Here is a 27,332-nt window from a genome sequence, read left to right as displayed (position 1 = left end):
ATGAAAATTGATATTCATAGCCACATTCTACCTAAGGAATGGCCTGATCTAAAAAAGGTAATAAGTTCAGTGACTTATTTTTTCAGCAACCATTGCTATTGATGTAGATCTTGAAAAATTAGTGAATGAAGAGTTCTGTAATAAATATGTTTTCTGTAGGTTTATGTTTAATTTGATTTTTTTTTCAGATAAAAGATATTTATATTACATTACTTTGCAAAGCAAAACTTCCAGTAAGAAAGGGATGGAAAACTGGTCTCTGTTCATTGTCAGATGATGAGATATAAATCCCATTTTCTTGATGAAATCATTGATAGAGGATATCTTCATAACTGTCAAGGGCTGTCAGGTGTCCATATGGTATTTACTTTTGTTTTAAACACATATAAAAGGAGAGAAGAAATGTTAGATAAGATTGATATTACCTAAGACAAAAGTAATTAATATCTTACAGTCACAGGCATGACAGTCATTAACCTCAGTGGGTATGGGGTTACTTTAAGTATGGTTATTAGAGAAAGGAAAGTGCCATTTAGGTTTTCATGTAATATATCTAATCTTTTTATTTCAGTCTAATCTTTTTGTTATTTCAGATCATCAAAAGCCATACAATCATCTGATTCTGAATTAGTTTTTAGAGTTATAGGCTGAATTATAAACAAAATTATATATGAAGATATTTGGTCACTTTTTGACTCCTAAGGGATCATATATTCAGTGCTATAGAGGGTACTGAAAATGTCTCTTTAAAAAGATTCCATAATAAAACTCATCTATATATATAAATTATTGCATTCAAAAATTTGTTTCCCAAATTCAATATAACTGTTTTTTCAAATTCCTCAGTGTTTCCATTCATGTTAAAAAATCAGGCTACAAAAGATGAAACAAGTGCTGTTGCCTTTATATGTTTCCTTATTGTAATTCTGTATTGGCAGTAGTTTGAATGAACATTTCCTAGGTTTATCAGTACTATGGAACCATCTGATTTCACTGTGCTTATCTTTGACATCAGAAGAATACCATTATGTCAGCTTTGCTTTTTGGCACCTGACATGCTAACTGAAACTCTCTTTTATATAGTATACCCTTTCACTTTGGTATTTTGAGGTTTCTTTTTTTTCCTGATAATGGCAAAATTTTAGTAAATGTTTCGATTTTGTTAACCCTGTGTTTCTGTGACTGTTAGACAAAACAGTTCTGTATCAATTCAATGTTAGCCAGAGAGCAGCAGGAAAATGTAAAGTGTGTATTAGAAAAAAGTAGTGAGAAAGCCTGGAGTTAAGAATATATATGGTATTATTTCTTCGTTAGCAGTCAAAAATAATATTATTATGCATAAAACTTCCTGGATGAGAATGTTTGGCCTCTCCTTTACATAGGAAGCGCTTTTTAAACATCTGTCCATATTACAAGAACTCTTCTATGAATAAGCATGTATACACTGTATAATGTAGATCAAATGATAGATATTTTTTAGAACTTTTATGTCTGTTTTAAGTAGATAGGAGTTTAAAGACTCTACAGAGTATTCTTGCTTGTTCCAGATTTTGTCATCTGTGTTTGTGCAAAATCCCTGTATATAAAAAAGAAACCTTTAAAATCCCTTCATGTTGATTTTGCATGATTAAAGTAGCTATATTTTGTCTGTAAATACTTCAAAAGGGCAATGAATTCACTAGGACAAAATCAGCCCAAGAATCCTTTGAGCTCTATGGATGCACATGAAGGATGAAGTTACCATTATTGGTTCTTGAGTTCAGCTGTAGGCTAATGTTGCATTTCTTTAAATACTAATTAAAGAGGCTAATACAACATTTTTATTTAATTTCCACTAGCCAGTTTTTATGCATGTACAGTCAGAGTCTTCTGTTCTTAAGTTTCAGAGGCTTATTAGTGGATTCAGAATAGAGAACACTTCTTTGAATTCGCTAGACTCCTCTGAAAACTCAAGCTGTAACATGATTCTCTACATCTTATTCAGGGAAAACTAGACAGGCAAAAAATGGAAAAGTAGAGAAGATTGAAATTGAGTTTGCCCCCCAAAATAACAAATTGATAAACTAAGAGAATTAAATACTTTGCTTTAATCTCTTCCAGATATGGTAATTTGCAGGACAAATTATGAAGTAATAAAAACTATTTTTATGATAATCTTATCCTCCTAACATGCACGTATAGTGTGCAGTTTTTTCTTTTTGTTGCATTTTTTTAGCTCTGTAAGTACAGAATCTTGAATCTATGACCAGAAATTTCTGTTGTCAAGACTTTATTTAAGAGCTTAGGAATCCATAACGTATAAAAATAAATATAGATTAATTACATGCTTTAGTAAGGACTATCAATTCATCCAACTAATAACTGAGGGGATAAAATAAAATTAATTCAAAAACAGAACAGCAAGTTTCTCTATTGTTTAAATAGAAGACATTTAAAGTGTTTATTTTCTGTGATTATTATGTAGCTAATTACATTTTAAAACTTAAAATCTTCCTTAGATAACACTCATGAATTTGTCCTAAATTTAAATTTTATTTCTTATTTTTATTATCTGTATGAATAGATACACACATTTATAAATTTTAATAAAATATATGCAGCTACCACAGTCTCTGATTGGCTGAAGTTAGAAGGCTTGGTTCTGCACTCCTATTTTGGAATAGCTCATAATGGCATTAGGTAATGATTTACTGTCATAGGATATTCAGGACTATATTCAAATTGTTTACATTTCAGTGTAAGAAATCCCTGCTTTTAGTTTCCTTTGAAATGCTTCTTTACAGAAAAATGGGAAATTTGAGCATTTTTTTCATTCATTCTACTATGTTATTTCAAAATTTCATGTATTTCTTAATTATGAAAATAAAAGAAAATCTGCATCTTTTGTGGATTTTGGGATTTTTTTATATAAACAATTTTTAATCTCTCTGGAAGAATCAGTGAGCATCTAAGCTTCTCCTTTAAGCTTCTGTGGGTTGTTTAAATATTAATAGGCAAGAGACAATGACCTTCAGTCCTGCTGCTGAATCATGGAAGCCGAAAAGTGGAATCAATACTTCTTTGTGCTAATGATTAACTGATGGCAGTTTGTTAGGATCAGAAGATACGTCAACTCAGTGTTCATATTGCTAAATGCCTGATTTGAACCAGATTCCAGTAATGAACCTCAATACATTAAGCAATATATTAAGCATTTTGAAATCAATTTTTAGATTTATTTTAAAATGTTGTCAAACTGGGAGCTAAAGGCTTAGTTCTACAAATGTTAAGCCAGTCCTGCAAAACCTCAGCACTCATGCTGAAGTCAAAGGGGCTACTCAGATGCTCAAAGCTGAGCATATGCTTAGGTACTTCTTAAGTAAGGTACAGCTGGATTGCAAGAACTGAGGTTCTGGTTATTACTGCAGAATACTAACTAATCACTGGGTTTTTCTTCTTTCTTTCACAGAGATATGGATATGGTGGCTGGGTTCAGCTGGATCATCACTGCAAGGTTTGTGCTGTTTGGTCCTCTGAGATAGTCTTGTCTCGTGATCAGGAATACCCACTCACAGGGAACGCATTGAAAAGCTAAGTGGCAATAAGATTGACTATGCCTTTGATACAAATTTCTATAAAGATCTGTCTTCTATGAAGCAGTTATTACTCCAGATAGGATATACTGCAACAGATTTTTTGCTTGAGGTAATACTCAGTATACAGTCAGTTCATGTTCTCTCATATGAAACACTATCCAGTTGTCTTCATAACTTCATGTTTGCATTCAGAATGGTTATTTCTGAGGAATCATTTTCAATAAGATACATTAATATAAAACTCATTACATACAGAACTTTTTTTAGTTAAATGTAGTTGTCTGTATGGGAAGAAAACACAATTGGGACTGATATTTTAATAAAACATAGAAAAATAGGACATGAAAGTGTCATCAAAGAAAAAGAATAACCTCCATATATCTTCATGACAAGGAGAGCAAATAGCAGTTTCAATATCCAAGAATAATAGGGAGAATACACAGTTTCTGGGATCATACTATAGAAAAGTAAGAGTGTGAGGTTTTTTTGGCAAGTAAAAGGCAGACTGGATCTGATTTTACTTTACCCTTTTATCACCATACGCTCTATTAAATTTACAAAGGCACTTCTGAGGTATGTAAGAATAACTGCATCAACGCATCTGCAAATGCCATGAAGCTATGCTAACAATCCATCTTCATTCAGAATCCCGTCTTGCTGCTAGTGAAGTTAGTAGAATACATTTATTCACTCTGATGGGAACAAAACTAGTTTCTTAAAGGCATGATTCTGATCTCACTCCCAGTGGAACAAATCAGCAATAATTACAGTGACGTACACAGTGACACAACAATGTAAAACTGGTATAAGCAAGATCAGTGAGGCATCTTGTCTTTTAATTTGATTGCCATTAAAAAATAACCAGTATAGTGTTCTTTTTCACAGGAGGGCAGGGCTAGTATGGCAAAATAATGTCCTACAATACTATATAGGTTAATTTTATAACCTAGTTTTAAAGATGTTACCTCTGTTACCATGTAATAACTTTGCCAGATATCACTATATAGCTCAAACACTGTCACAACAAGTCAGTTTCCTCCTGTGAACTGTCAGCTCCTCATCCTCTGGCAAGCCTGTTGTTGCAAATGGCTTTGAGCCCAAACACAGGAAAACTGTCCCTTTTTTGGCATGCCAGCAGCAGGACAGGGCAGTGCAGGTTCCAGGTTACCTCTCCTTCCCTTCGCCTGTCCTCCACAGAGAGGGCACACACTGGTCAGTGGGAACCATGATGCAGAAAAGTTACTCCTGGTAGTAATGCTTATTAAAACAGTAAGTTATTTTACAGTACCTAAATATACATGACATTTTCTACACAGGGAAGATAAATTCCTTTCAATTATAACAGTTACAGGTTAATAATACAAGGTAAGTAACCTCAAGAGAAAAGGCAAAGTCATGTGAGGGTCCTGGTCTAATTATGGGACACGGGAAATTTTCCATTGGCTTCAGTCAATGCCTGACCTGGACTGAGGATTTCCTTAAGGATGGAAAGAGAAATGTGTTTTATGAAAGACAGTATAAAAAAGGGCCTCAGAAGACCTGAGTCCACTTCCCACTCCACTTCACAKGTACCTGTCCTAACTTGAGAAATTCTATCTGTAATTACCTACCACAGGAGTATTGTGAGCTGTCCAGATGCTGAGTAAAGTAGTTGTCTGTATGAGAAGCAAACACAATTGGGACTGATATTTTAATAAAATGTAAAAAACTAGGATGTGAAAGTGTTGTCAAAGAAAAATAGTAACTTCCGTATACAAGTTCTTCCATACAAGAGTAAAGACAATGCGAGTTATTAGCCAAATAATTAAGGAAAAAAGAGAACAGAAGAGGCGTGGATAAGAAGAAAAAGAACAACTTGGCTATAGTAAGCTTCAAGACAAAAGATGCAAAGGTAAGAGCTTGAACAGCTTAACAAAGTGCACATACCCCACTTAAAGCATGTGAAGAGTGCAATTTAAATAACTGGCTAAACCCAGCTATGTTCTATAATGGCTGGCTGTATGTGTAGTGTGTTTGACAAGGGTTGATCTGGGTCTATCTTCTGAAATTAGCCATGATCTCTGCATAGGAATTCAATAATGACAAGAAAAGGGATAAGAGATACAAAGATTTAGAAATTAGATTTTTTGGAGTGACATCTCCACTTTATAGGGGATAGCCCTATAAAGACAATAGTTTCCAGTCTTTTCTCATTGTTTCTTTTTGTGACTTGGCTAATTCCTTCATTCTCTGTAGAGATGGAATTTTAATTTTTTTTTTTTTTTTTGAAGAAACAAGACATATATTCCAGATAATCGAGGTCTTTAACTGAATAGTTTCTGTTAATTTCAATGGAACTAGACATTCCATTCCCTTGTCTCTTTGGAAAATCATATTTCTTTGTGATCATATGTATGCACATGCTAACTAAAAAAAAGCTGATAAAATGGACACAAAACAGTGTCTATTTATTCCAACCTAGTGGCATACCCACTGTTGTCATTCTGTGATATGTAAGTCTGTGCTGTCACATGCCTATCAACTATTTATGAGGCAGCTATGAAGGCTGGGATCAAGACTGAGGAGCAAACAGAGATTATGATGAAATTCCAGATTTCATCAATTTTGTTGAAATTTCAGTCTAAGGAGGAATGGGAGGAGAAAAGAAGCCACCTGCTAAGCAGAAGTGCGGATGGCACAGCTTCTGAGATAGATGGCAGATGCAGGAAGGAGAGAGACTTGTTGAAGACATTTTAGCAGCTTAGCTGTTTGTGAGAGGTCTGATGCTAAAATTCTTTGCTAAAAATAGTTTCCAAAGGAATTTTGTGGCAAGTCAATAATAGCCTTACTTGCTCTGCAGAGAGTTCTATCCAGCCTGCTTCTGTCTACATGAAAGCAGTGCATGATAGAGAATAAAATCCTGTATAGGTATGTGGAGCTGGGGAAGGTAACTCTTGAGATTAAACAAAAGGAAAACCTTCACATATTATTATTCAATGAAGAAGCATCAAGGTCAAACTGAAATCGTATGTATGCAATTTGGGCTGTAACTCAGTAGTTTAGTAATAGAATAAATTCAAATGTATTTTACTGAATTAAATCACCCTGCTGTACTTCTTCTTATATCTCTCTCTTAACTTCTGCATAAATTCTTTAAAACCTTAAGTATCAGATGATGTTAAAAAAAAGATAGAATTCTTCAGCTATGCCCTTAGAAAAGTGTGTTACCATTGCAAGTAAAGCGCTCACATCTTTTATGTGGGCTTCAACCTTGCATCTATTGCTCTGGAACCTTAAACATTTTTTCTTGATCAGAACGTATTTCATTCTTACTACTGCAAAAACTCTGAGCATTGTTTCCCAATTAAGGTATCTGAATAATTTCTCATTTAAAGATGTCAAGTGCAGATTAGTGGCATTGTCTAGAGACTATAGTAATAGGACTGATTTTCCAGGCACAGTGTTGTTGCACCAGATCTTTCTATCCTTACATACATGAGTAATCCCACTGATCCACATGGATTTATTCAGATGAGCACATTTCCTGCATAACCAACTTTGTGGTTGCCTGCACACAAAGCTGTGAGTTTAGGCTTGACCTGTAGCATATTCACAATCACAAAGAATCAGTTAATGCAAATGAAAACAGCAAACAGTTTAACTAGTTCTTTAATGAGAACAGTACATGCCTTGTTAGAAACCCTTCCTATATTTTGAAGGCTGTTACAGCTTTCAGTGACTTACTGTTCATCTCAGCATTTATTTATGAGCACTGTCAAAGTTGCTGGTAAAATTACGGTCTGTCTAACATTGTCTTCTGTATTAGCAGAAGAGAATATATGTAAGCAGTTTAGCTGCTATGCTTTAGTTGTATCGGGGAAAGTATCAAAAGTCGCCTGTGTTCACAGAAATACTGCCAGTGGTAATCTAATAAAGGCCACACAATCTATTTGTATGTGACACAATCCTTGGTTCTACCGTGTCTTTTTCTCTGCTAATGCTCCTAATGCTTTTCTATTTATTAAGCAATATGCAGCAACGGACCGATTTTTTTTTTTTTTTTTTTTTTTTTTTATGTCTTGGAGTGTATGGCTGGAGTAAACCTTTCTGTCAGGTTGGAAAATCAATTTTATGAGAACCTGAAGTATTTTCCAGAGGATCAAGATGATGTAGTTGTGATTACTTACTGTAGTATTTCAAGTAATTTTCTGAAATTGTGATATAGCTACCAACTTGACAATTTGCTAAGGCAGCACAGTTAGATATGTGGAAGAGACCTCTAAAATATTCATTAGGGCAGTATGTATGTGAATGATGTATGAAGCTAATAGCAAATTCAAGGCTAAGAACAGTCTGACTTCGCAGGAGGAAGAGACGTAAGCCCAGCTTTGCAATAAGTAGTGAAATTTTATTAATTATTTCTGTTATAGAATACTAGCAGGAAATAGTCTCATTTAACTGTTTTTTATGTATCAAGATAGACAGATGTCGTTAGGATCCTAAGTAAACTGATTTCGTGGGGAGAAATAAAGTAGCATTTGGAGAGACAGAATTCCCATCCCTAGGTCAGAAGACTGCACTGCACTTAGCTTCTGTTTACTATGAAGATAAAAAAGTAGCTGTTTTGCTTTCTCACATCATATCATGTGGTTTTCAGTTTTTAACTGCAGATTCAGTGTCTTTTCTGTCTAATATGTTTGTGCTTAAGCACATTTACCCATCCCGTATACACAGGGTAGTATAAGGGTCATGTGGATGTCCTGACTTTCATCTTTTTCGTTATCCCCAAAGTAGCTTAGAGCAACCAAAAAATAAAAGAGACAACTGAAACACTGTCTGTTGTCTGTCATTTGGTATTGAATTGCTAATTCTACTTACAAGTCCATAGGTGAATGTGGCTGCATACAAATTTAACAAACATTTTTCTTGGCTTAATGTAACAACAATGTAATTGTGTAACATCACACTTTTGTGACACAAATCATAACAATTTTGTTGGAGGAAATATCTTCCAGTTTCCAGTCCAGAAAGATCTTCCAATATCATAACTCCCTTTTCTTATTATTTTCTCCTTTTTAAAACCCTCTGAAGAGGTGCTTCCTGCTTCAGCAATGACATAGTAAAATGCAGTTCTCTGTGTCATCACAGTGCCTACTCGTCATCTTTGGAAAATTGTCAAATCTACCATAAATTTAAGAAAGTTTTCTTGTTAATAATTAAAGGATCAGTATCAAATTTGATTACCTTTATAATGTTTTGAACTTTATAATATTGCAGTAGAAAGGAGACATTTTTATTATGAAAAAAATAATTTATTCATGTTACCTGAACTATATATGGTATTTTAAAATAGTCTTTGATTAAAAAATATCTACTGAATTGAAAAAAAAATAAATTCTGTCGCTGAATATCCATAGGGAGCATAATATACTCAAGCAACTATATAAATTAGCATGTACTATTTTGTTACATGTATAATATATGAAAATGTCATTTCACAGGGACAGGCAAAGATGATGAAGGATGGAAAGATTTTTAGAGTTATTCAAGAGAACTGCTGGGATCCAGAAGTACGAATTAAGGAGATGGACCTATCAGGTAATTCCATAAAGGAAATAAAATAATAGTGTCTCAGACAGGATCATAACAACTTCTCTGTTAGTGCATCTCAAAGTGCTTAATAACAGTGTCAGAATTAAAAGATCTGGCAAACTGATTCATTAGCTTAAGTCTGGTAAAACTCAGCAAAGACTAACATGGTTTGCATTCAGACTCAGAAAGGGATGTGTTGCCAAAACTTTCCTCATTTTCAGTAGCAATTTATTCCCCACATGGACTTACTAGTTACCAGAAGTAAAGAGGGCAGAACCTAGAGTTGAAAAGGCAATATAAAAGTATAAAAGTGACTTACATAAAGGAGGAATATATTGAAGCTATTTTATTTTTGTTCCAAATGTTAAAAAGAATCTGTTTAATCAGAGTATTTTTTGTATACTTCTTTCCTTTACTAACATTTTTTGTATTCAGATGTTGCAACTTTGTTCTGCGTTTTTGATAGAGGATTCTGAGCCTCAAGAACTAGTACAATTTCTTTCTTAAGGAAGCAAGTTCTCCTGATTTAGAAAGAAACCAAGATTAGCAAATTTATTTTCTACAGGGTTACTGATATGCTGTTAAATGTAGTTTGTAAGACTTACAACTACATTCTCAGCAAAATGAAATGTGAGAGGGAATTTTTCATCTAATTGATGACTCTTTTAGTATTTATTAACACTGTAATTCCTAATTACTTTCACAAAAGTAATATCGAGTTATTAAAGATTATATTTGCTTTAATTGAACCTGGAATAATTCCCTACATCAGTTCCTCAGTAGACACAACTTGAGTATCTTCTCCAACTTTTCAAAAAGAACGAATACATCTGATTATTGTTTCTTCCTCTCATGTGATAGCACGTTAGGAGACACTTCAGGTCATTCTCGCAACTGAGGTTAGGTCTGCAATACTTAAGATAGGGCAACTGGGCAGGGACTGGTTGTCAGTTTGTGTAAACACAACTTAGAAAAGTTAAAAATTACCTCATTTGAACACTACAGAAGTAGTATTTCAACCATTGGACATTTAATTGGAATCTTAACATGTCTGTGCAACATCTCTAAAATTTGTGCTGCCTTGACAAGATTGTAATTATTCCTGGAGTTAGCTATGTTACAGCCACTTAGGGTATACTTACACAAAATGCAGTCACATTTTGGGACTATCATATAGATATTCCTGTCACTCAACCACAGTGTGAATCATGAATAGCTCCTTGGCACTTTTTACTTTCAGATATTTCTTCCAGGACTAGTGGCAAGTTTCTATAAAACAATTGTGCCCCATTTATTTCCTCTAGAGAAGGGGAAAACACAAGGGCCATTTTTCTACTTTATGCAACAGCTCTCCAAAAAAGGAAAAATATCATATAACTAACATCACGGTATTCTTCCACAAGATAAATGCACAGTGCTCATTGGTTAAGAAAAATTTCTAAAACTGTGTGTTACAGCACCATCTGGTGGCTTTTGCCATAAAAATCTCCACTTTTATTACAGCACTCTAAAGAAACTGCCTTTAGCCAATTAACTAAAGATCTTAGAGTTTTTCATTCTTATCATTCATCTAATGATAAAGACTGTGGGCCATCTTTTATTCTTTTTCTGTTTACAAAGCTGTAGCTACTTATCTCAAAGACAACTCTGTGTAACAAAAAACAAGATAGATTATGCCCAAAATATTAACCCCCAAACATGTCACAATTTTGGAAGAAAGATGTGAGGAGTCTGCTAGCTGAAAAAAAAAATAGTATTAGTCATTGTAAGATGTTATTAACTCAGAGAGATAACTTGGAGCTTGTTTGCTAAAAGCTTTTGTTTGTGCAATGCCTTAGAAATCTTGCCCATGATAAGAAATGGTAGCCAATGTACCAAAGACAAGAAATTAGTTGTCATAATCAGTCATTACAAACCTGTGTTTTGAACCTCTCACTAAAACAAGCTATAACTGCAATTAACATCACAGTTTTGTGACACAAATCATTAACAATTTTGTTGGAGGAAATATCTTCCAGTTTCGAGTCCAGAAAGATCTTCCAGTATCCTAACTCCCTTTTCTTATTATTTTCTCCTTTGTAAAACCTTCTGAAGAGGTGCTTCCTGTTTCAGCAATGACATAGTAAAATGCAGTTCTCTGTGTCATCACAGTGGTACACTTAGCAATTACATGCCTGCCATTATGGTGTATCACCTGCTAATCAGACTGCATGAAGAAGATTCTGAAAGCTAAGGGAAATCATTTCTTAAATACATTTTTTCTGTGCTGATACATCTTCTTTGTAAGTCTACTGTCAGAGAATGTTCRGCATACAAAATTTACCTTTAAGATTCATGTTTAAGCTTGTCTCATAGTTCACCTTTCAAGAAAATGGAATGTAGTATGATGTTAAAAAGCTCTCTTTACCAAATATAGAAGGCAGAAATCTGAACTCTAGGAATTATCCTACGACTCAAGAAATCTGAAACTAGCCCTCTTAAGTTAAGGATCATTCTGTTTTACTTCTAAAATCAGAACACTGAGGCTCTTAAATGCTGATTCAGTTGCTTATCAGTCACAAGAARTAGTAAATAACAAAAGGGATATGGAGTACTAACTATTCAAAGTTCCTTTTCCATCAATTAATATTAAAGAATACTTGGACATCTGTGTCATGTCTTCAAGACCAGCTGATCAAAGACTAGGAGTAAAAGAAATTAATTTGCATGAAAAGGGAATTTGAATAATTCAGTCCAAAAGAAGTAAAGCAGGTTCTGACAACTAATGACTCCTAGGGGAATGGGAAAGAGAAACAGGAGAGCAAGGAAACACAAAGTTGGATAAACAGGATCATAGTGAGAGAGAGACTGTTGTTACTTTCAAAGCGGTATGGTATTCCAAAGCAGTCAGTGGGATCAAATGCAATGGAAATATACATCAACACAGGAGTCAGTAATATAAAGGATTGTGGTGTAGATTGATCACTGTCCTAAGTAATATATGTTGCAGCTTGTCCTCAGGAAGGAAATGCAAAACTTTTTAATGCATTTTTTTTTTTTTTAGAAAACATAAGTAGGAAGGATTATTAAGAAAAACGGATAGGTAGAATAAAAGGGCTTTGCTGAAAAGTGTAAAATGAGATTGGAACCAGATACAGGGCTTATCTGTGGAAAACATGGAGAATGTTCTCAAAAATAATAAACAAGTGTCCAGTAGTATACTAGCAGAGAATAAAGTAACTAGAGATCAAGACTTCAGTGCTCTTTCATATGGTTTGCATTTGGGGAAAAATGGGAGCTGCTTTGTGCAAGGGTCTAAATTCTGGGCATCTGAATCATAAATTAGGTTGTACTTAAATATCTACTTAAGACCTACTCCGTAAGTCCCTCCCATCCTGCACATAATGTTGATCAACTCTTGCAGACAGCTGCCTTAGCTTTCTTTGTTACTTCCTACTTAGGTTAGTGAGAAGGAACATAAAGTCATTCTGTTAAACACTGGAGTGCTTTGGCAAGACCACTGTCTTGAAAGAAATTTGCACAGGATTTTTCTGCCTTCTTTTACATCAGTAATTTCATTTTTAACAGCTACATTGATTTTTCAAAAGCATTACAAGATATGCACATGAAACATTATGATATGAGATGAAACTGCAATCAGAATGGTAATTTCATTTTTGATTTTACTGTTTAGTGAATTCCTAATTATTGTTTATTCTTTCTGTTGTTTTAATTTGCTAAGTTTGGTAGGTTCGTTCCTGTGTAAAATCACACATGAAGTTATGGTAGAGAGTTTTATTTGAACAGAAACTTAATGAAATAGAAGTGAATTCTCTTTATCACTAAAATCAAAGTTATTTCTAACAACGGGCAAACTTTTTCATAATCACAACTTCAGTAGTCTAGAAAAAGGGTGAATAAAACCCTTCCCAATATTACTTTGGGAAGAACTTAAAAAAATATTCTTTAACAACCATTTTATCTTTGAGCTATTTTTTTTTTTTTTTTTTTTTTTTTGAAATATATGTGATAAACTTGACCACACAGTAAACTTGAGATGCGGTATTCTATTGGTTTAGCATCACGTTCATTCATGTCATAGTAATATTAAATTGCTATTTTACTTAATTTTACACATGCGTATCAACAACTTTAAAATCAAAATACTTAATTTCACTAAAGTAAGAAAGTGATCTTTTTCTTTCTACTTAGGAAAAATATTACAGTCCTAATAACTAATACACCACAAGGTTTATTATCATGATCCCCATCAGCAAAAAACAGACTCTATCCATGCCAATGATAAATCATTTTTTTTTTTACCATTAAAACTTAGGTTTTAAGTTTTAATTAAACTAAACTATTAGGCTTTTTTTTCCCCCTAAACTCCTAGGCCTTTGCCTTTCAAACYGAAGTCCTTTCTCTCTTCTATCATTTTACCAAAAAATGGTATATATGTAACATTAATAAATGCTGTTTTCTTTCACAGGTGTCACAGTCCAAGTCCTTTCTACGGTCCCTGTAATGTTCAGCTACTGGGTAGGTTCCTACCAGCATATTCTGTAATTCATAAATATTACAAACTATCTTAAAAATGCAAATGAAACCTCCTGTGAATTAGGTGACTGAAGTAGTTAATAGATCACTGAAGTAAAGAGGGAGCTGTTCTGGTGTGAAAAACAAAAGACGAAATAGTCCAAGTGTTATTAAGAGCCAGTAAGATGTCTTGGCAAAGTTCCACTCTGGGGTATGCTCAGTAAAAAAGAATGAGACAGCAACAGAATTGCTGCTGGGGACTTTATCAGGAGTGGCTGCAAGCACAAAGAGAGAATTTACGGAGTACAAATCCATTATATAGCAGGAAAATATATATGGACTGATTCTGTGGAAGTTAGATATTAATCACTCTTTTCTCATAAAAAGAAGAAATAAAAGATGTTTTTGTAGCCTAATCCCCCTTTCTTTTAAATGATAACTCACTGACCCAAAATACTTTAAATCTTAAAATTCAGCAGCAAAATATAGTCTCTGCATGTTGATCTTGAATGCACTAAAGAAATAAAAAATCTGAATAGATAAATCATAGCAAATGGTGTTCTAAATATATTCTCAGTTTGACCATTTAGCTGCTTGTAGAAATCAAACTGGGATGTGTAAACAGTTATTGAGTTAGGTTTAGTTCAGCTGGTTAGAGCATGGTGCTAATAATGCCAAGGTCACAGGTTCGATCCCCGTATGGGCCCCTTGTTTTAGGGTTGGACTAGGTGATCTCTAGAGGTTCTTTTCCAACCTTACCAATTCTATGGTTCTATGATCCTGCATTAAAAAACACTATGTTAAGCACACATGTAGCCCCTCTGATCTTCAGAATTTCTTTTTGGCTGATATATCTTTAAAATTTTATTCTGATGCTTATGGGATTTTTTCCCCTTTAATACATTCTAGGGGGAAAAAAAAACAGGAAAGTAATCAACTGTATGGATATTGCAGTTCCCTCATTAGAAATATGACTATTTCCTTCTAAATGCTAGCATTGCTCAAGTTTTTTTTACAAAATTCTCATGCACCAGCATCCCACATTTCCTGTGTTTATCTTTTCAGCTCCAGTAATAGGAGAGTAAGTATTCATTGCCATATTTAAAAAAGATATGCTCAGGTTTTTGCCTTTGTGTAATCAAAACCAGAGGACTGGTTGACACAAAAGAACCAGATACTTAAGCACATCAGTAAACTGGGCCAGATTACACTCATCCTGAGCAATAAGGGGAAAAGCAGTTAATATTATATTCAAGACAAGGAGAACTGTACCCAGAGGATTTAAAGCAAGGCAGAATTTAGTTCTACTGGTTTCCAGCCATTCAGATCCATAATGTAAAAGTTTAGATTCAAGCCTTCTCTATATATTGTTTGCAGTGACATTTACCTACTATCTTCCAAAGGTGGTAACATTTGAAAACTATATTTTAATGTATTACTCTGCTTAATATCATACCAGGCCAAACCTCAGGACACTTTAGATCTATCCCAGATATTAAATAATGACTTAGCTGCTACAGTAAAAAAGTACCCCAAGAGGTTTATTGGCTTGGGTACATTACCTTTGCAAGCTCCAGACCTGGCTGTGAAGGAAATGCATCGTTGTGTGAATGAACTTGGATTTCCTGGAGTACAAATAGGATCACATGTCAATGAATGGGACCTGAATGCACCAGAAATGTATGATATCTATGCTGTGAGTAAATGTTTCTTCACTTATTTAGGGGAATTCTGTGACATGGAATTCTATCTAAAAATACCTTGGGCCATATTCAGTCATCAGCTAAATGTATAGATCCATTAAAACAATTGTTGCTTCCAATGTGTTTAGTGTAAATGAAAGAGCATTTACAAAACCATCTCACTAATTTTCATTAACGACTGGGAAATCAAACTAACAATATTCATTTAAAATTGTGCAATATTTTTAAGGAAAAGAGAATGCATCTCAAATGTGTTCTTTTAATGGATTCATTAATCCAAACCCATTTAAACCAGTGAAATAGTATCAGGCTCGTAGGACACTGTCAGCATTTGATCCCAAATTTCTTACTCAGTCAAGTGAAATCAGTGAGTTTCGAGGTTCAGATAATGTAAAATTGGCATTTTTCAGGCACGATCCCATTTGCACCCCATGCAGTTATACCTGACTAATCCTCAGTGATCAGAGAATTTCAATTTTGCTTATATATATTTCATTACAGGTAATAATGACAATAATAGGAAATAAAACATTCTGAAACATACTTTATAAAATTAATAATAAAATCTTTTTATGATATAAGTTTTCACTGTAAAGTGTTGCCATGTTGATTTCTGAGGATAAGTGAAGTATCAAATAAGGCATTTCTGCTGTGTTTGCTTTTGTGTTCAAGTTGTTATGTCCTATTGACATAATTGAAAAATCTTTCTGAGATTTTCAGAGATGTCTGGGAAAGATACCTATAGAGCCAAAGTACCACACGGATTTATGCAAATAGACCAAAAATTCCAAACTGGATATATTGATTGTAAAATGAGTTCAGAGACTGCATTTCTTAAACAGCCTGAGGTCCAGAAGGGGACTCTCATTTGTCTAAATTATGTGATTTAATCAATGTACATTCTGTATCTGTTTCAGAGGTTATTATAGCTGTCACCTTGAAATTGATTCATAGAGGATATTTTTCAAAAGTCTCAATTTATTCAAGAATTCTGTTAACACAGCATCTGGACGATTTATTTGGTTTTATGGTCACACACAGTCTGTTACCAACTTCTGCTTTCAGAAACGCACACATTCTTCAGCTTATGTTTAACACATGTAGGAAGTAACCTCTATCACTTGTAGAAATATCTTTGGATAATAAAGATTGTGAAATAAAACCATATTTGATAATGAACTTTATCAAGACAGTTATTGAATTGCTATTTTTAGTTTACAAATCTAGATGACAATTACTCCCTGGAGTCCATAAGTTACAGCTTTATTTATGCCTTTAATGGTAAATAAATCCAAATTTTTCAACCTTGTGATAATCTCCTTAGCAACAAGAGGAGGTCCATAAATACATCTGACAAAATGAAGCTGTTAAATCCTGGTTAAGCATATGAACAGCAGTGATGACTATATACTTAAATTTAAGCACATAGTTAAATAACTCAGTCAGGATCAGTATCTCATATTGTTCCTCTTTTTTCCTTTCTGAAAGTGTCAACAGTTTGGGGAATGTTATGTACTTGAGTGGAGATGGATTATTGATCAGAATGCAGCCAGATTTCTGACTCTTACGGTGGGTTGGAAAAGGTTTCGATATTTTTTTAAAACAGGCAAAAGGCCAAAGGGGCCAAATAAAGTGCGATAGCAATGAAAATTCCTGAATGCAGCAGAAACATTTCTGTAAAACCATCCTGATCTAGAAAATATTCTGGGAATTCATCCTCTCATGTGAAATAAAACCAAAAGAAAGCTAGTTTGAACTGAGCTTTATACTACAGAATGACTGGCATACACACAGCATTTTTGTACCATATTAGTCTGAGGAGCATTTAATAATAAAATGTTATCATCAGTGTTCCCAAACTAGTAGTCTCAAAAAGAATTTGAATCCGAGTGAGGACTTCAGGTTATGGACTAAGGACTAAATATAACCTACTATTGGTTATGGTTTTCATTTCTGGGCCTGTTTTCATCATGAATAATTGATGTTCAGTACAATTTTGCAGGTAATTTTTAAAGCATGGTTAAGAACGTAGGTACATTTTGAAATGATTAAGTCAAAATTAACATTTTTTCTCTTTGCTGAAGGCTGCTGAACAATTAAATTGCTGTCTCTTTGTGCATCCCTGGGATATGCAGGTAGATGGAAGGATGTCCAAGTACTGGCTTCCCTGGCTGGTAGGTGAGTGTATTGCTTAATCTATATTTACAAACTGTCACTGAATTATACCCAGGAGATTTTTGCAAACGTGCTAATACAGAGAAAAACTACATGATTTTGCTAATAATCTGTTTTTTAAAAATTTAGTGCTACTATTAAGTCTGTTGTGGAAATACAGCAGTCTCTTTCTTTAAGCCTGCATAGTTTGCCTAAGCTGTTTATACTCAGATCTAAAATGAATAAGACTAGCAACAGAATCTGTTTTTCTCTTGTTTTCTAAATACAAACAGAGCAGACGACCAGGGAAAAGTCAACTGTCTCTGAAATGAGAATACCCTCAAAAAAGAATTAGAGCAAAAGAGGGACAGAGAGAGTAAGCAAAAACAGAAATTATTTCCTGGAATTTCTTAGGACTATTTCTTAGAAAAAGGTTGATCAGGAAATATATTGAATTTAAGTTCACTTGAACTGTTGTAGCTCAAACATGTCTGAGCTCCCCAGAGATGTAGTCAAAAGGGAATTATGTAGTTTCTATTCTTTCCCTTACTTGCTAGATGAATCAGAATAACATTGATTAACTCTTCTAATAGAGAAATGCTACCTAGAAGTACTTAGGCCAGATTCTGCCCTCCCTTATTTTGTTTTGTGGGGTATAATTCTTCTGACTCTAGTGGGGATATTCTGAACAGAACTGGGAGCTTTGTGCAATATACACTGGAAAATCTTAGTTTTCCAGTCACCACTGTATTATTTTGAAATAGTATCAGTTGGTTTTAATCAGAGCAGGCGTGACAACACAGACTTCAGAAGAGATTACAATTGTTACATTTACTTACCAAGCTGCAATAATCTAAAATAAGAGTTTCCTAGTAAGTCCGTAAGGCTTTGCATCTCAGAGGGCTGTACAAACATTAGCGAAAGTCATCTTGTTGAGCTGGATAGGTATTATTACTTCCATATAAGAGGGGAACTCTGATAGCTCCTAATTTCCAATCTGGATATCTAAAGTTAGACAACTAAATGATACGATACTCTAATTACATTAGGTGTGCTCAGAAGTTGAAGCTTGATTTAGGAACCTTAACTGCTCTTAGGTTCTTAACTCCAAGCACCCAAAGGCCAAAAGAGAGATAGAGAGTCTATCTTAACTGCAGGCACAAGCACCATGTTACAACCAAATCCCAATTCCATGTTGGAATATCCTGCAACATATCTGCATCACTTCTCACACAAAGCACAGAGGAAAAGATAACTTGGCATATTCCAGACTGTTTTTTGAGCTAGGATAAACATGAAGCAAGCCTATGCCGCCCAGTTCAGCATATATCCAAACTGCCAGCCAGCTGTCCTTATGGTATAGGATAAAAACTGGACTTTGAATTCAGAAAATCTTAGCATCTAGTCCTATATTCTCATTACAGTTAATTAATGCTCAGTTCAGTGTTCCTTTAATGGAAATAATGCTGCACTGTAACTGTCATTTTTGCACTAGGTTCAAGGTCTATAGATGATAACATTTAAAACGCTATCTTTGCCCATATATGATAAAACTTTTTGTGTTGATAGGCATGCCAACAGAAACAACCATAGCCATTTGCTCCATGATTATGGGAGGAATTTTTGAAAAATTTCCTAAGCTGAAAGTTTGCTTTGCACATGGAGGTAAGTAATACGCCTTGTGAAACTAGTTGAGCATGGTACAACTCTATTTTCTGATATGCCAGCTAATAGGGTTATCGGTTTAAGCTTGACACCAGCTGAGTACTATTATCCCAGTGAAGGTATCTGCTAGCTAGGTCGCTCATATGAACGCTCTCCAGCCTGTTTCAGCTAGTGTTTGAAGTCTTCAGAAGAAGCCAGGAGGAAGGGGTAGGAGTTAAGGGAGGCAGGATGTAGCTGAAACAATTAGGGAAAGGGACAAGAAGGCAACAGCAGGAAGTTGGGGTCACTATGATGAAGAATCAGAGAAGAGAAAAGGAAGGTAACGAGAGGAAAAAAATAGAAATATTGCTGATACAGAACAATTTTTTTCTAAGTAATTCACAATAAAACTTGTGGAACTTTGTGCTGATAATGTGGCTTTTTTCCCTTGAGTAGTTTTCACTTCTGTTACTAAAAATTTCTCCTTACAGGTGGAACTTTTCCATACACGGTGGGGCGAATCTCCCATGGATTCAACATGCGCCCTGATTTGTGTGCAGTGGATAGTAAGGTGGATCCGAGAAAGTACCTTGGTTCATTTTATACAGACTCTCTTGTCCATGATCATGGTGCACTGAGGCTACTAACAAGTGTAATAGGAGAGGTGAGTTTTAATGCTTCCAGAGGCAGATGACTCATCCTATATTTAATTTGTTCTCTAAGAAAAAGCAAAACAAGGTGAGTCATTCTATATTTAATTCTTTCTCTAAGAAAAAAGCAAAACAAGGGAAAAAGGCAGAAAGAAGACAGCATATTCATCCAGTAAAATAAGAACTTGAGCTATTATAAACTGATGTATTTCTGTCATGTTGAAAACATTCCTACTACATGGAGTTCTTGAAATGGTTGTTCTAAACCATGAAATCATGCACTGTGAACTTCACTTCAGTGAAGCTAGTTCCTCATGTAAGTTTGGTCAGGATGGGACTGCAGGCAAAGACTACCTTTATTTGGAGCTTTGTTTCCAAATAGCTTAATTTTCAAATTCAAGTGTACACCTGAGGAAATCAAATAGTGTTTTTACTTGAGATGATATAGGCAGAAAAAAAATCAGCAATAAAGAGAGTTTTTTGGGGATCCTGGGTAACACATTATATGTCATGGATTGCAAAATATTTTAATTGTTACAGGAGAAAGTGAGTAAATAGTAGTTTAGCAACCTGTTTAAATCAGATACAGTGTGGAACAGAAACATCTAAAACAATCATTCTAATGTTTCAGATAATTTCTTCTTATTAGTAAATGCTCAGGAAGGGGTTGAAGATGGCATCACTCAGGCCAGCTCTCAGTGGCTCATGAGAAGTTAACAAAAGTGCTGTGTTTGTGTCCTGATCTCTGAAACTCGGGCATCTCTGCAGCTAATAGGCAGATACATACAAGGCAAGAAAAACAGAAATTCTGACTCTGTCACTGACTTTCTTGTCCCAACAACTCTAGTCCTCTTCTCTGTATATTAGTTTCTAGGCTCACTTAGCACTTTCTGAGATATGGGGCAGTTGCTATTATCAGGGCCTGTTGTATGACCAAAGTTCAGAAGGACAGCAAAACAGAATGTTTTCTTTCTCTCTACAAAAATGGCTTATTTCCCATTTTCATCTATAATGGTCTGAACAGGTTGCTGCAATAAATCTGTACTAGGACTCACACAGAGATGATTTGCCTAGCCAGACAAAAATAGTATTGTAGAAGAAACTATTGCTTTTCTTTATCTTGGCATTTTGAGTCTCAGCCCGTTGAAATCAATAGGTTTTCAGTCTGTGCTGCACAGGAAATCTACAGCTTTGAGTAAGTAAATGGAAGTTGTGCAACACTTCACCCACATATCCTTATTTCTGAACTCATTCCATTTGTAAACTGAACTATAGAAATTAAGAGCAGAGCTGGACAGGAAGTACAACGGCAGACTAATACATGACTGAAGAATTTAACTTACGTTTCTTTCAAACTTTATATAATGCAAGTCTTAGAGTGATTCTTCTTTAGAGCAACAAGTTAAGCTTTGCATCTCAAGGGTGCTCTAACCTGTGACTGTTGTGGGAAAGCTGCACTTTGCACTTCATTGGAACTGTAATTTCTATACTTTTCTTCCCAAGAAGCAGTGTGTGGACTCTGGCCTTTAAGCATTAACGGCCAGTCTTGGCAACTGAAATTTAGTTGTTTGAGGAGACATGAGTTACGAATTATCATTGGATAATTTAAAAGTTACTTAGCATTGTCAGAAGCGACATGGTGATGTGCAATAGCCTCTCTGGTGTCTGTTCTACTTTGTCAGTAAAATTTTGAAATTGAGTTTCTCGATGTAATATATACAAGTATACTACATGGGATTTAGTGTCTTCTTTAATTCTCCTTTGAGTATTTTGAGCTCAGCCATATGGCATCAAGCAGAAAGGTCTCGGAAAGGTTACAGGCTTAAGAGACTGAAGTGGTGCTTCCTCAGCTGTTTCTATTCTATAAGTTTAAACTGAGAAACTAGATTTACTGCCCTATTTTCCCTCTGTTGGGAGGTAAGTCATCTACTTCCCACTTCACTGCTCTGCTTATGAAATACCAGTATTGTTTGAGTACCTATCGGTACGTATATTTGGCTTTTAATGAACACAGTTGTGCCTGTCCATACAATAATAAATGTCTCTGACAAGAACAGCAGTAGAATCTTTCTCAGTACAAAAACAGTGCCAAGGACAAGTCATTACTGAAGGAAAATGAAAGGGTTAAAAATCTAAACAAAATTATGTTTGGTACAGTTATTTTACATCAAGTATATTTTTGCAGGTATACACACTATCTTTGCACTCTTGTTCTTAATGATGTCACTGATCCCTTGTCCTTTAATCAGATTCATATCTTTGAGATAAGATGGCACTTTTCTTAGAAAAACAAAGTAATCTCTTAATTCAGAAGTATTTTAGCTGTCATGCCTGTTTTTCTTTCTAGTATCATATGGTATTTGTATTTTTACATAATATCAAATAATAATTTAAACATATTTTAATGCACAATTCTTTTACAACCATTTGCCCCTTTGTTTAGCCTGTAACTTTGAGAAGAAGGACTCTCCATAACCATATTCAATTCCTGATGGCTCAAGCATCTCCCTTGTCCTCTGCCAGAGAACCTTCCTGGTTAACATTGGTCCTTAGAAGGCACTTTTCCTTATGTGGCAGCAAGTCTTCATTTCACCTGAGCACCATCTATGGGCTAAATTTTGTTACTCTTCGAACATTCTGGAGAATGTACTGCAGCAGAACTGTACTGCAGAATGTACATTAATACAAACATCTAAGCAGAACAAATGCAGCAATCCTGTCTTGGAAAAGGAAAAGAATTCAATAGTATTGGGTGGTTGACCCTAGGACCAGAAAATGACCTACAGCCTGTTTTATCTGCATGAACAGACACAGCCTTAATAGTGACATGACTTTATATTTGAGCAAGTCATGTGCTGGTAATATAATTAGCCATGCCAGTTTACATTATTTTAATATTCTCCTACTTGAAGGATTCCTTTTCCAAAATGGCACTCAAAGATGGAGTAGGAACAGAATTCTGGACTTTTTCATAAAATTTGGAAAAAAATAACAGGTTGAAATCCAGGATTTATTCCACAGCACCTCAGAGAACTTGGGAGTGTGTAGAATTAGTTAAATAYGTAAACTACAGAAATTATTTCAGGTAAGGGAAATGCTGAGTGTGTATCACAAAAACCAATTTAATTATTTTAATGACCAAAAAATAGATTGTCAAGAAGAAGCACTTGGAGATAGTATTTCACTAATGGCAGATTTGTCAAGAAAGAAGTCTCATTCCAGTGAGATTATTTATAAAGCAAGCACTCCAAATTACTGAGGAGTCTCACTGGAAGGAGACTTCCTTCTTTCCTTCTAATGGTGAAAGAGGATAAGAGAGATGTATGTATCTAAATAAGCAGCAGATTAGGCTTCTTGCTGTGATATTCCCCAACCACAGTGCTGAAAAATCATGAGTCAGATCTCAAAAATATAAATACCTTTAACACTCAAAAGAATTTGAAAAACAGTACATTATGGGTTCTTTTTCATAGCCTAAGGCATCTTATCATTGAAAAAAAAATCACATCATGTTTTCAAGCTTTCCTTTGTTTTCTGGTGAAAGTTGACATTCCCACGTAATACCTTTCCAAGGGTCAAGGGCTTAAAAAAGCAGCAAGTATTTCAATATTTTCAATGAAATCGTGAGTGTTGACAGAATAATAAATGTCAGATGAATAAATGCTGGGCTAAAAACAGTGTTATTGGGTCTTGAGGATGACCCAAGCTTGGTAACTTTACCAGCGAAGGTTTGAAATAGGACGGCTCTCTAGAGAATAGTTGAGAGCTGGACAGGAAGGGCATCAGGTATGTGTAAATATGTGCATAAACATGGCTTAAGAACCTTAGGATCAGCCATTACCTGACATCAGAGTGTGATGTGTTTGTTGCCTTTGAGTTTATGAATATTAAAATCCAGTGACAGCTCTTATGAGTCATGTACCTTTAACTTCATCTTTTCTTAGTTTTGGGCACAGGTTGATTTGTAGTCCAGAGGCTATCCTAATTAAAGGAAACAGAAGTATACATTTCTGAGAAAGAAATTTGTAACACTGCAAAATTGCTGCCGTCCTTCCCTTCTCCATAAGGCAGCATGCAGTGAATACAACTATGGCTAATACAGCTATAAAGAGTGAAGAACTGGGCTGACAGGGGATTAAATGATTCAACGTATCTCTACAAACATTCCCCATGGTGATTCCACCATCAGAATGTAAAACATGCTCTGGACAGAAATTGGAGATGAACAGGCTACAAGAATCTGGCTTTTCTTTAAGTGTATCCTGATAGTAGGAAAGAAGATGAGACTGAAGGTAAATCACTAATGTAAATGCAAAAACTCATGATTCAGGTCTCTATTACTGTGGGGAAAAAAAATCTGTTATAGTTCTGTTGAGTGGAAAGGTCCACTGAGGCTAATTATTGTAAATACGTACCTTTCTAACAGGAGAGATGAATTATTAAGATAGCAAATGATAAATCCTCTGTGGAAAGCAGACTTTGTGGTATCCTTTGGAATAATATGATAACAAATAATATGTTAGGAGTATTTATCTATACAGACCTCACAGTACTTACCTGAGGCTGTTGCTAAAAGCAAGTATTGCAATCTCTCATTTATAGATGAGTACAAAACTGAAGCTCAAAGAGTTTCAATGAATAGTCTAATATCACTTACAGCAGAGCAACAACACTATTTCTAGATATTCACATTAAATATATTTGCATTAAATTACAGCTCTTAATTTTACTGCTAGTGATTAGAACACGATTAGCTATGAAACACTTTAAAGGAAAATAAAAAGATAGTTGAGATAATGCATATAGATTATTTCAATGAGGAGGTACCATTTCTTTCTGCTCTGATATATGGGAAATGTAAATAAGAATGTAAGAACCTTCCTGACTTAGTTAACCTTGACTAATAAACATCTAGGAAGGCACTGGATTTCTGTCTTCTTTACCAAGAATTCCATTTTCTATTATAGAGTATGTTTTTTTATTCTTTTGTATATGGCATGCATTTGTTTTACATATGTGCCGAAAATGTCTTGGTATGAGATAGAATATTGTAAATAAAATAATGTCTTTAGTCGCCTAAACATATGCATATCCAAATATATTTTCTGTCTACTCTATGCTCAGTACTTGATTTAGTAGACAAAGGAATATAAATTCTCCTACTCTAATCTTATGGCAAGACTCCTACGATAAATTATATGGCAGCAATGTAGGACAGAACAATTAAATTCCTATCTTGTGCAGAGTTTTCCCATACAGTCTTATATAGGTTCTTTCAGAGACTCTTGGGTGACATCTACTGGAAATAAAATAAAATAAAATAAACATAATTTGATAAATAAGAAAAATAAATAATTTCATAAAATGGCTAAAATATTTTTATTTGCCCTAGTTCAGCTTAGCTAACTGAGTTCAAATGCTATAGCCATTGCCCAAAAATTCATGAGCTTGGCTTCAAATTCATGTATTTAAAAACATACACTTTTAATGAAAGCCATGGTTTTCAAATAGTCATATCTCTCCAGGAGATCAAGCTTAAAGGAAAATAGACTTATGATAAAATAAAGAGAATTGGCAATACTCACTATTCAATATTCATGTATAAAATATTCACTTTCTAAGGTAGATAATATGAGGAAATACATTCCAGTGATAAAATGAATCTGTAACAATGTCAGCCTACTTACGATCTGCCTATTTCTATCTCTGACCAGTTTCACACTCTGAAAGGAATAATGTATACAAATTAGTACTGAATTTTCTTCTAACTGACTGTCACCTTCAGAAAAAAATCAAATCACATCCCTCATATTCTCACATACATTTTTCAGATTCATAACTAATACTCAATCTCAGTCAAACATATGAAATTTTTAAAAATTACAGACTTCCCAGAAATACAAAATATTGTAAATGAGGTTTTTGGTCTTTTTATCTGAAGCTGAATGCTAGTTAAATTAAATAGATTATTTAAATATCTGTAGTAATTCTACATCATCCCATGCTTGAAATAGCTTCAGGTTGCAATCAATACATCTTTCAAAAAAAAACCACACAAAAGATCATTTTTGATTGTTTTGTATTTTTTGTTACACATGTATATGCGTAACAAAGAATTTCGAACTTAAGAATCCAAATCCAAGTGTCTTCTTTGAGGTTAGTGGAGAACTTCCTGAGATTCTTAAAAGAAATGTGCCATTAGCTCTCATATGTCTGAACTATAACAAAGTTGGATCTTCCAAAAGAGAATGTTTTAGCTCAAATTTTGTTTACACACTGAAATTAATTATTTATGTACTAGGCTGGCAGTAAAGACATCCTACTGTCAGTCACATGGATGCAATGTAAAATACAAGATTTTTTTCTGGCCTGCTTTTGAAGGTCACTTGAGAATCTACAGAGAAGATCAGACTTACGATTTTTGTGTTTTTCAGACTGCATAAAACAGTGCAGAGCATGCAAGTAACCTTGAACATGAACGAGAACCAAAAGTAAGTCAATAAACAGAAGGAAGAAATCTGTGTTCCCTTTATTGGCCACTTAATTGTGGGACCACATAACCATGAAACTACTGGTAGTATAGGAGATGAACAACAGATTCCTTCCTGATGCATTGCAGAGCTGTACCACATTACAGAAAATCAATGTGTGGAGGAAAATACCATTTGTATTATATTCATCCAAGCAATACACACTCATTCTGTGTGCCTGGGATTTGCATTTTGAACTTTCTGTGTATCAAAATAAAAATATACCGAGGTTTAGTCAGACATTATAAAAATATTAACAAACACTCAATACTTTTTTCAAACTTCACCCAATATTCACCCAATATTGCTTGTATAAAATAAAGGAAACTCTGAGTCCTATTTTCAAGGTTTATGCTTTTTTCCTAATGAAAAATGTATGTAATACAAATATTATTTTCACATTCTCTTTTAAAATTAATCAGTCTAAGATAGAAATGTAATTTCCTGTGTTTTATTAAAAATTCCTGAAAGTATGTGCAACTATATTATTTAACATTACTACAAGATGTACAACTTGTTTCTTCACTACTAGGACAAAGTTATTTTGGGGACAGATTACCCTTTTCCACTGGGGGAACTGGAACCTGGAAAATTGATTGATTCAATGGAAGAATTTGACAATAAACTGAAGGTATATTCTTTACATTTCTTCTTTTTCCATTTTAAGCCTCTGTTTTTAGCCCCTTCATAAAATATGGAAAAATCAGTTGAGTAGACTGACTTGTGCAAAGATTGGAAGAGGCCCTTGAATCTCAGTACAGGCATTCACCAGAGCATTTTAAAGCATGAGTAAAAGCACTTGACTAAAACATGTTTTCAGCTCACATAAACATACATATTCATGTATATATATTTGTGCATCTGTGTATGTGTGTATATATATACTCATTATATTTACACACACACACGTATGTTTTGTTTTTACAGGATAAACTCAAGGCTGGCAATGCTCTGCAATTTTTGGGTCTTAACAGAAAGCAATTTGAATAA

The 27,332-nt window shown here is 34.4% G+C and overlaps 1 protein-coding gene across 1 annotated transcript; it reads left to right on the top strand.

Annotated features, from left to right (window-relative positions):
- ACMSD (aminocarboxymuconate semialdehyde decarboxylase) lies at nt 1–27,332 on the top strand. The gene is made up of 10 exons (XM_085320925.1): nt 1–57; nt 3,449–3,493; nt 9,056–9,152; nt 13,615–13,664; nt 15,121–15,357; nt 17,449–17,542; nt 19,088–19,183; nt 19,654–19,826; nt 26,875–26,973; nt 27,270–27,332. The coding sequence occupies exons 1-10, from the start codon at nt 1–3 to the stop codon at nt 27,330–27,332; spliced, it is 1,011 nt and encodes a 336-aa protein (XP_085177051.1).

Source organism: Rhea americana, unplaced genomic scaffold (assembly GCF_003343005.1).
Source record: "Rhea americana isolate MKP2758 unplaced genomic scaffold, rheAme1 scaffold_67, whole genome shotgun sequence".
Classification (NCBI taxonomy): Eukaryota; Metazoa; Chordata; class Aves; order Rheiformes; family Rheidae; genus Rhea; species Rhea americana.
The sequence above is the reverse complement of the archived record's forward strand: the minus strand, read 5'-3'. Positions and strand labels throughout refer to the sequence as shown.

Excerpts from the sequence above, each read along its gene's own strand:
- ACMSD (XM_085320925.1), top strand. The coding sequence starts at position 1 with ATGAAAATTGATATTCATAGCCACATTCTACCTAAGGAATGGCCTGAT. Across the intron at positions 17,543-19,087 it reads CTGGCTTCCCTGGCTGGTAG|GCATGCCAACAGAAACAACC; the intron begins GTGAGTGTATTG and ends TTGTGTTGATAG. Across the intron at positions 19,184-19,653 it reads AGTTTGCTTTGCACATGGAG|GTGGAACTTTTCCATACACG; the intron begins GTAAGTAATACG and ends TTCTCCTTACAG.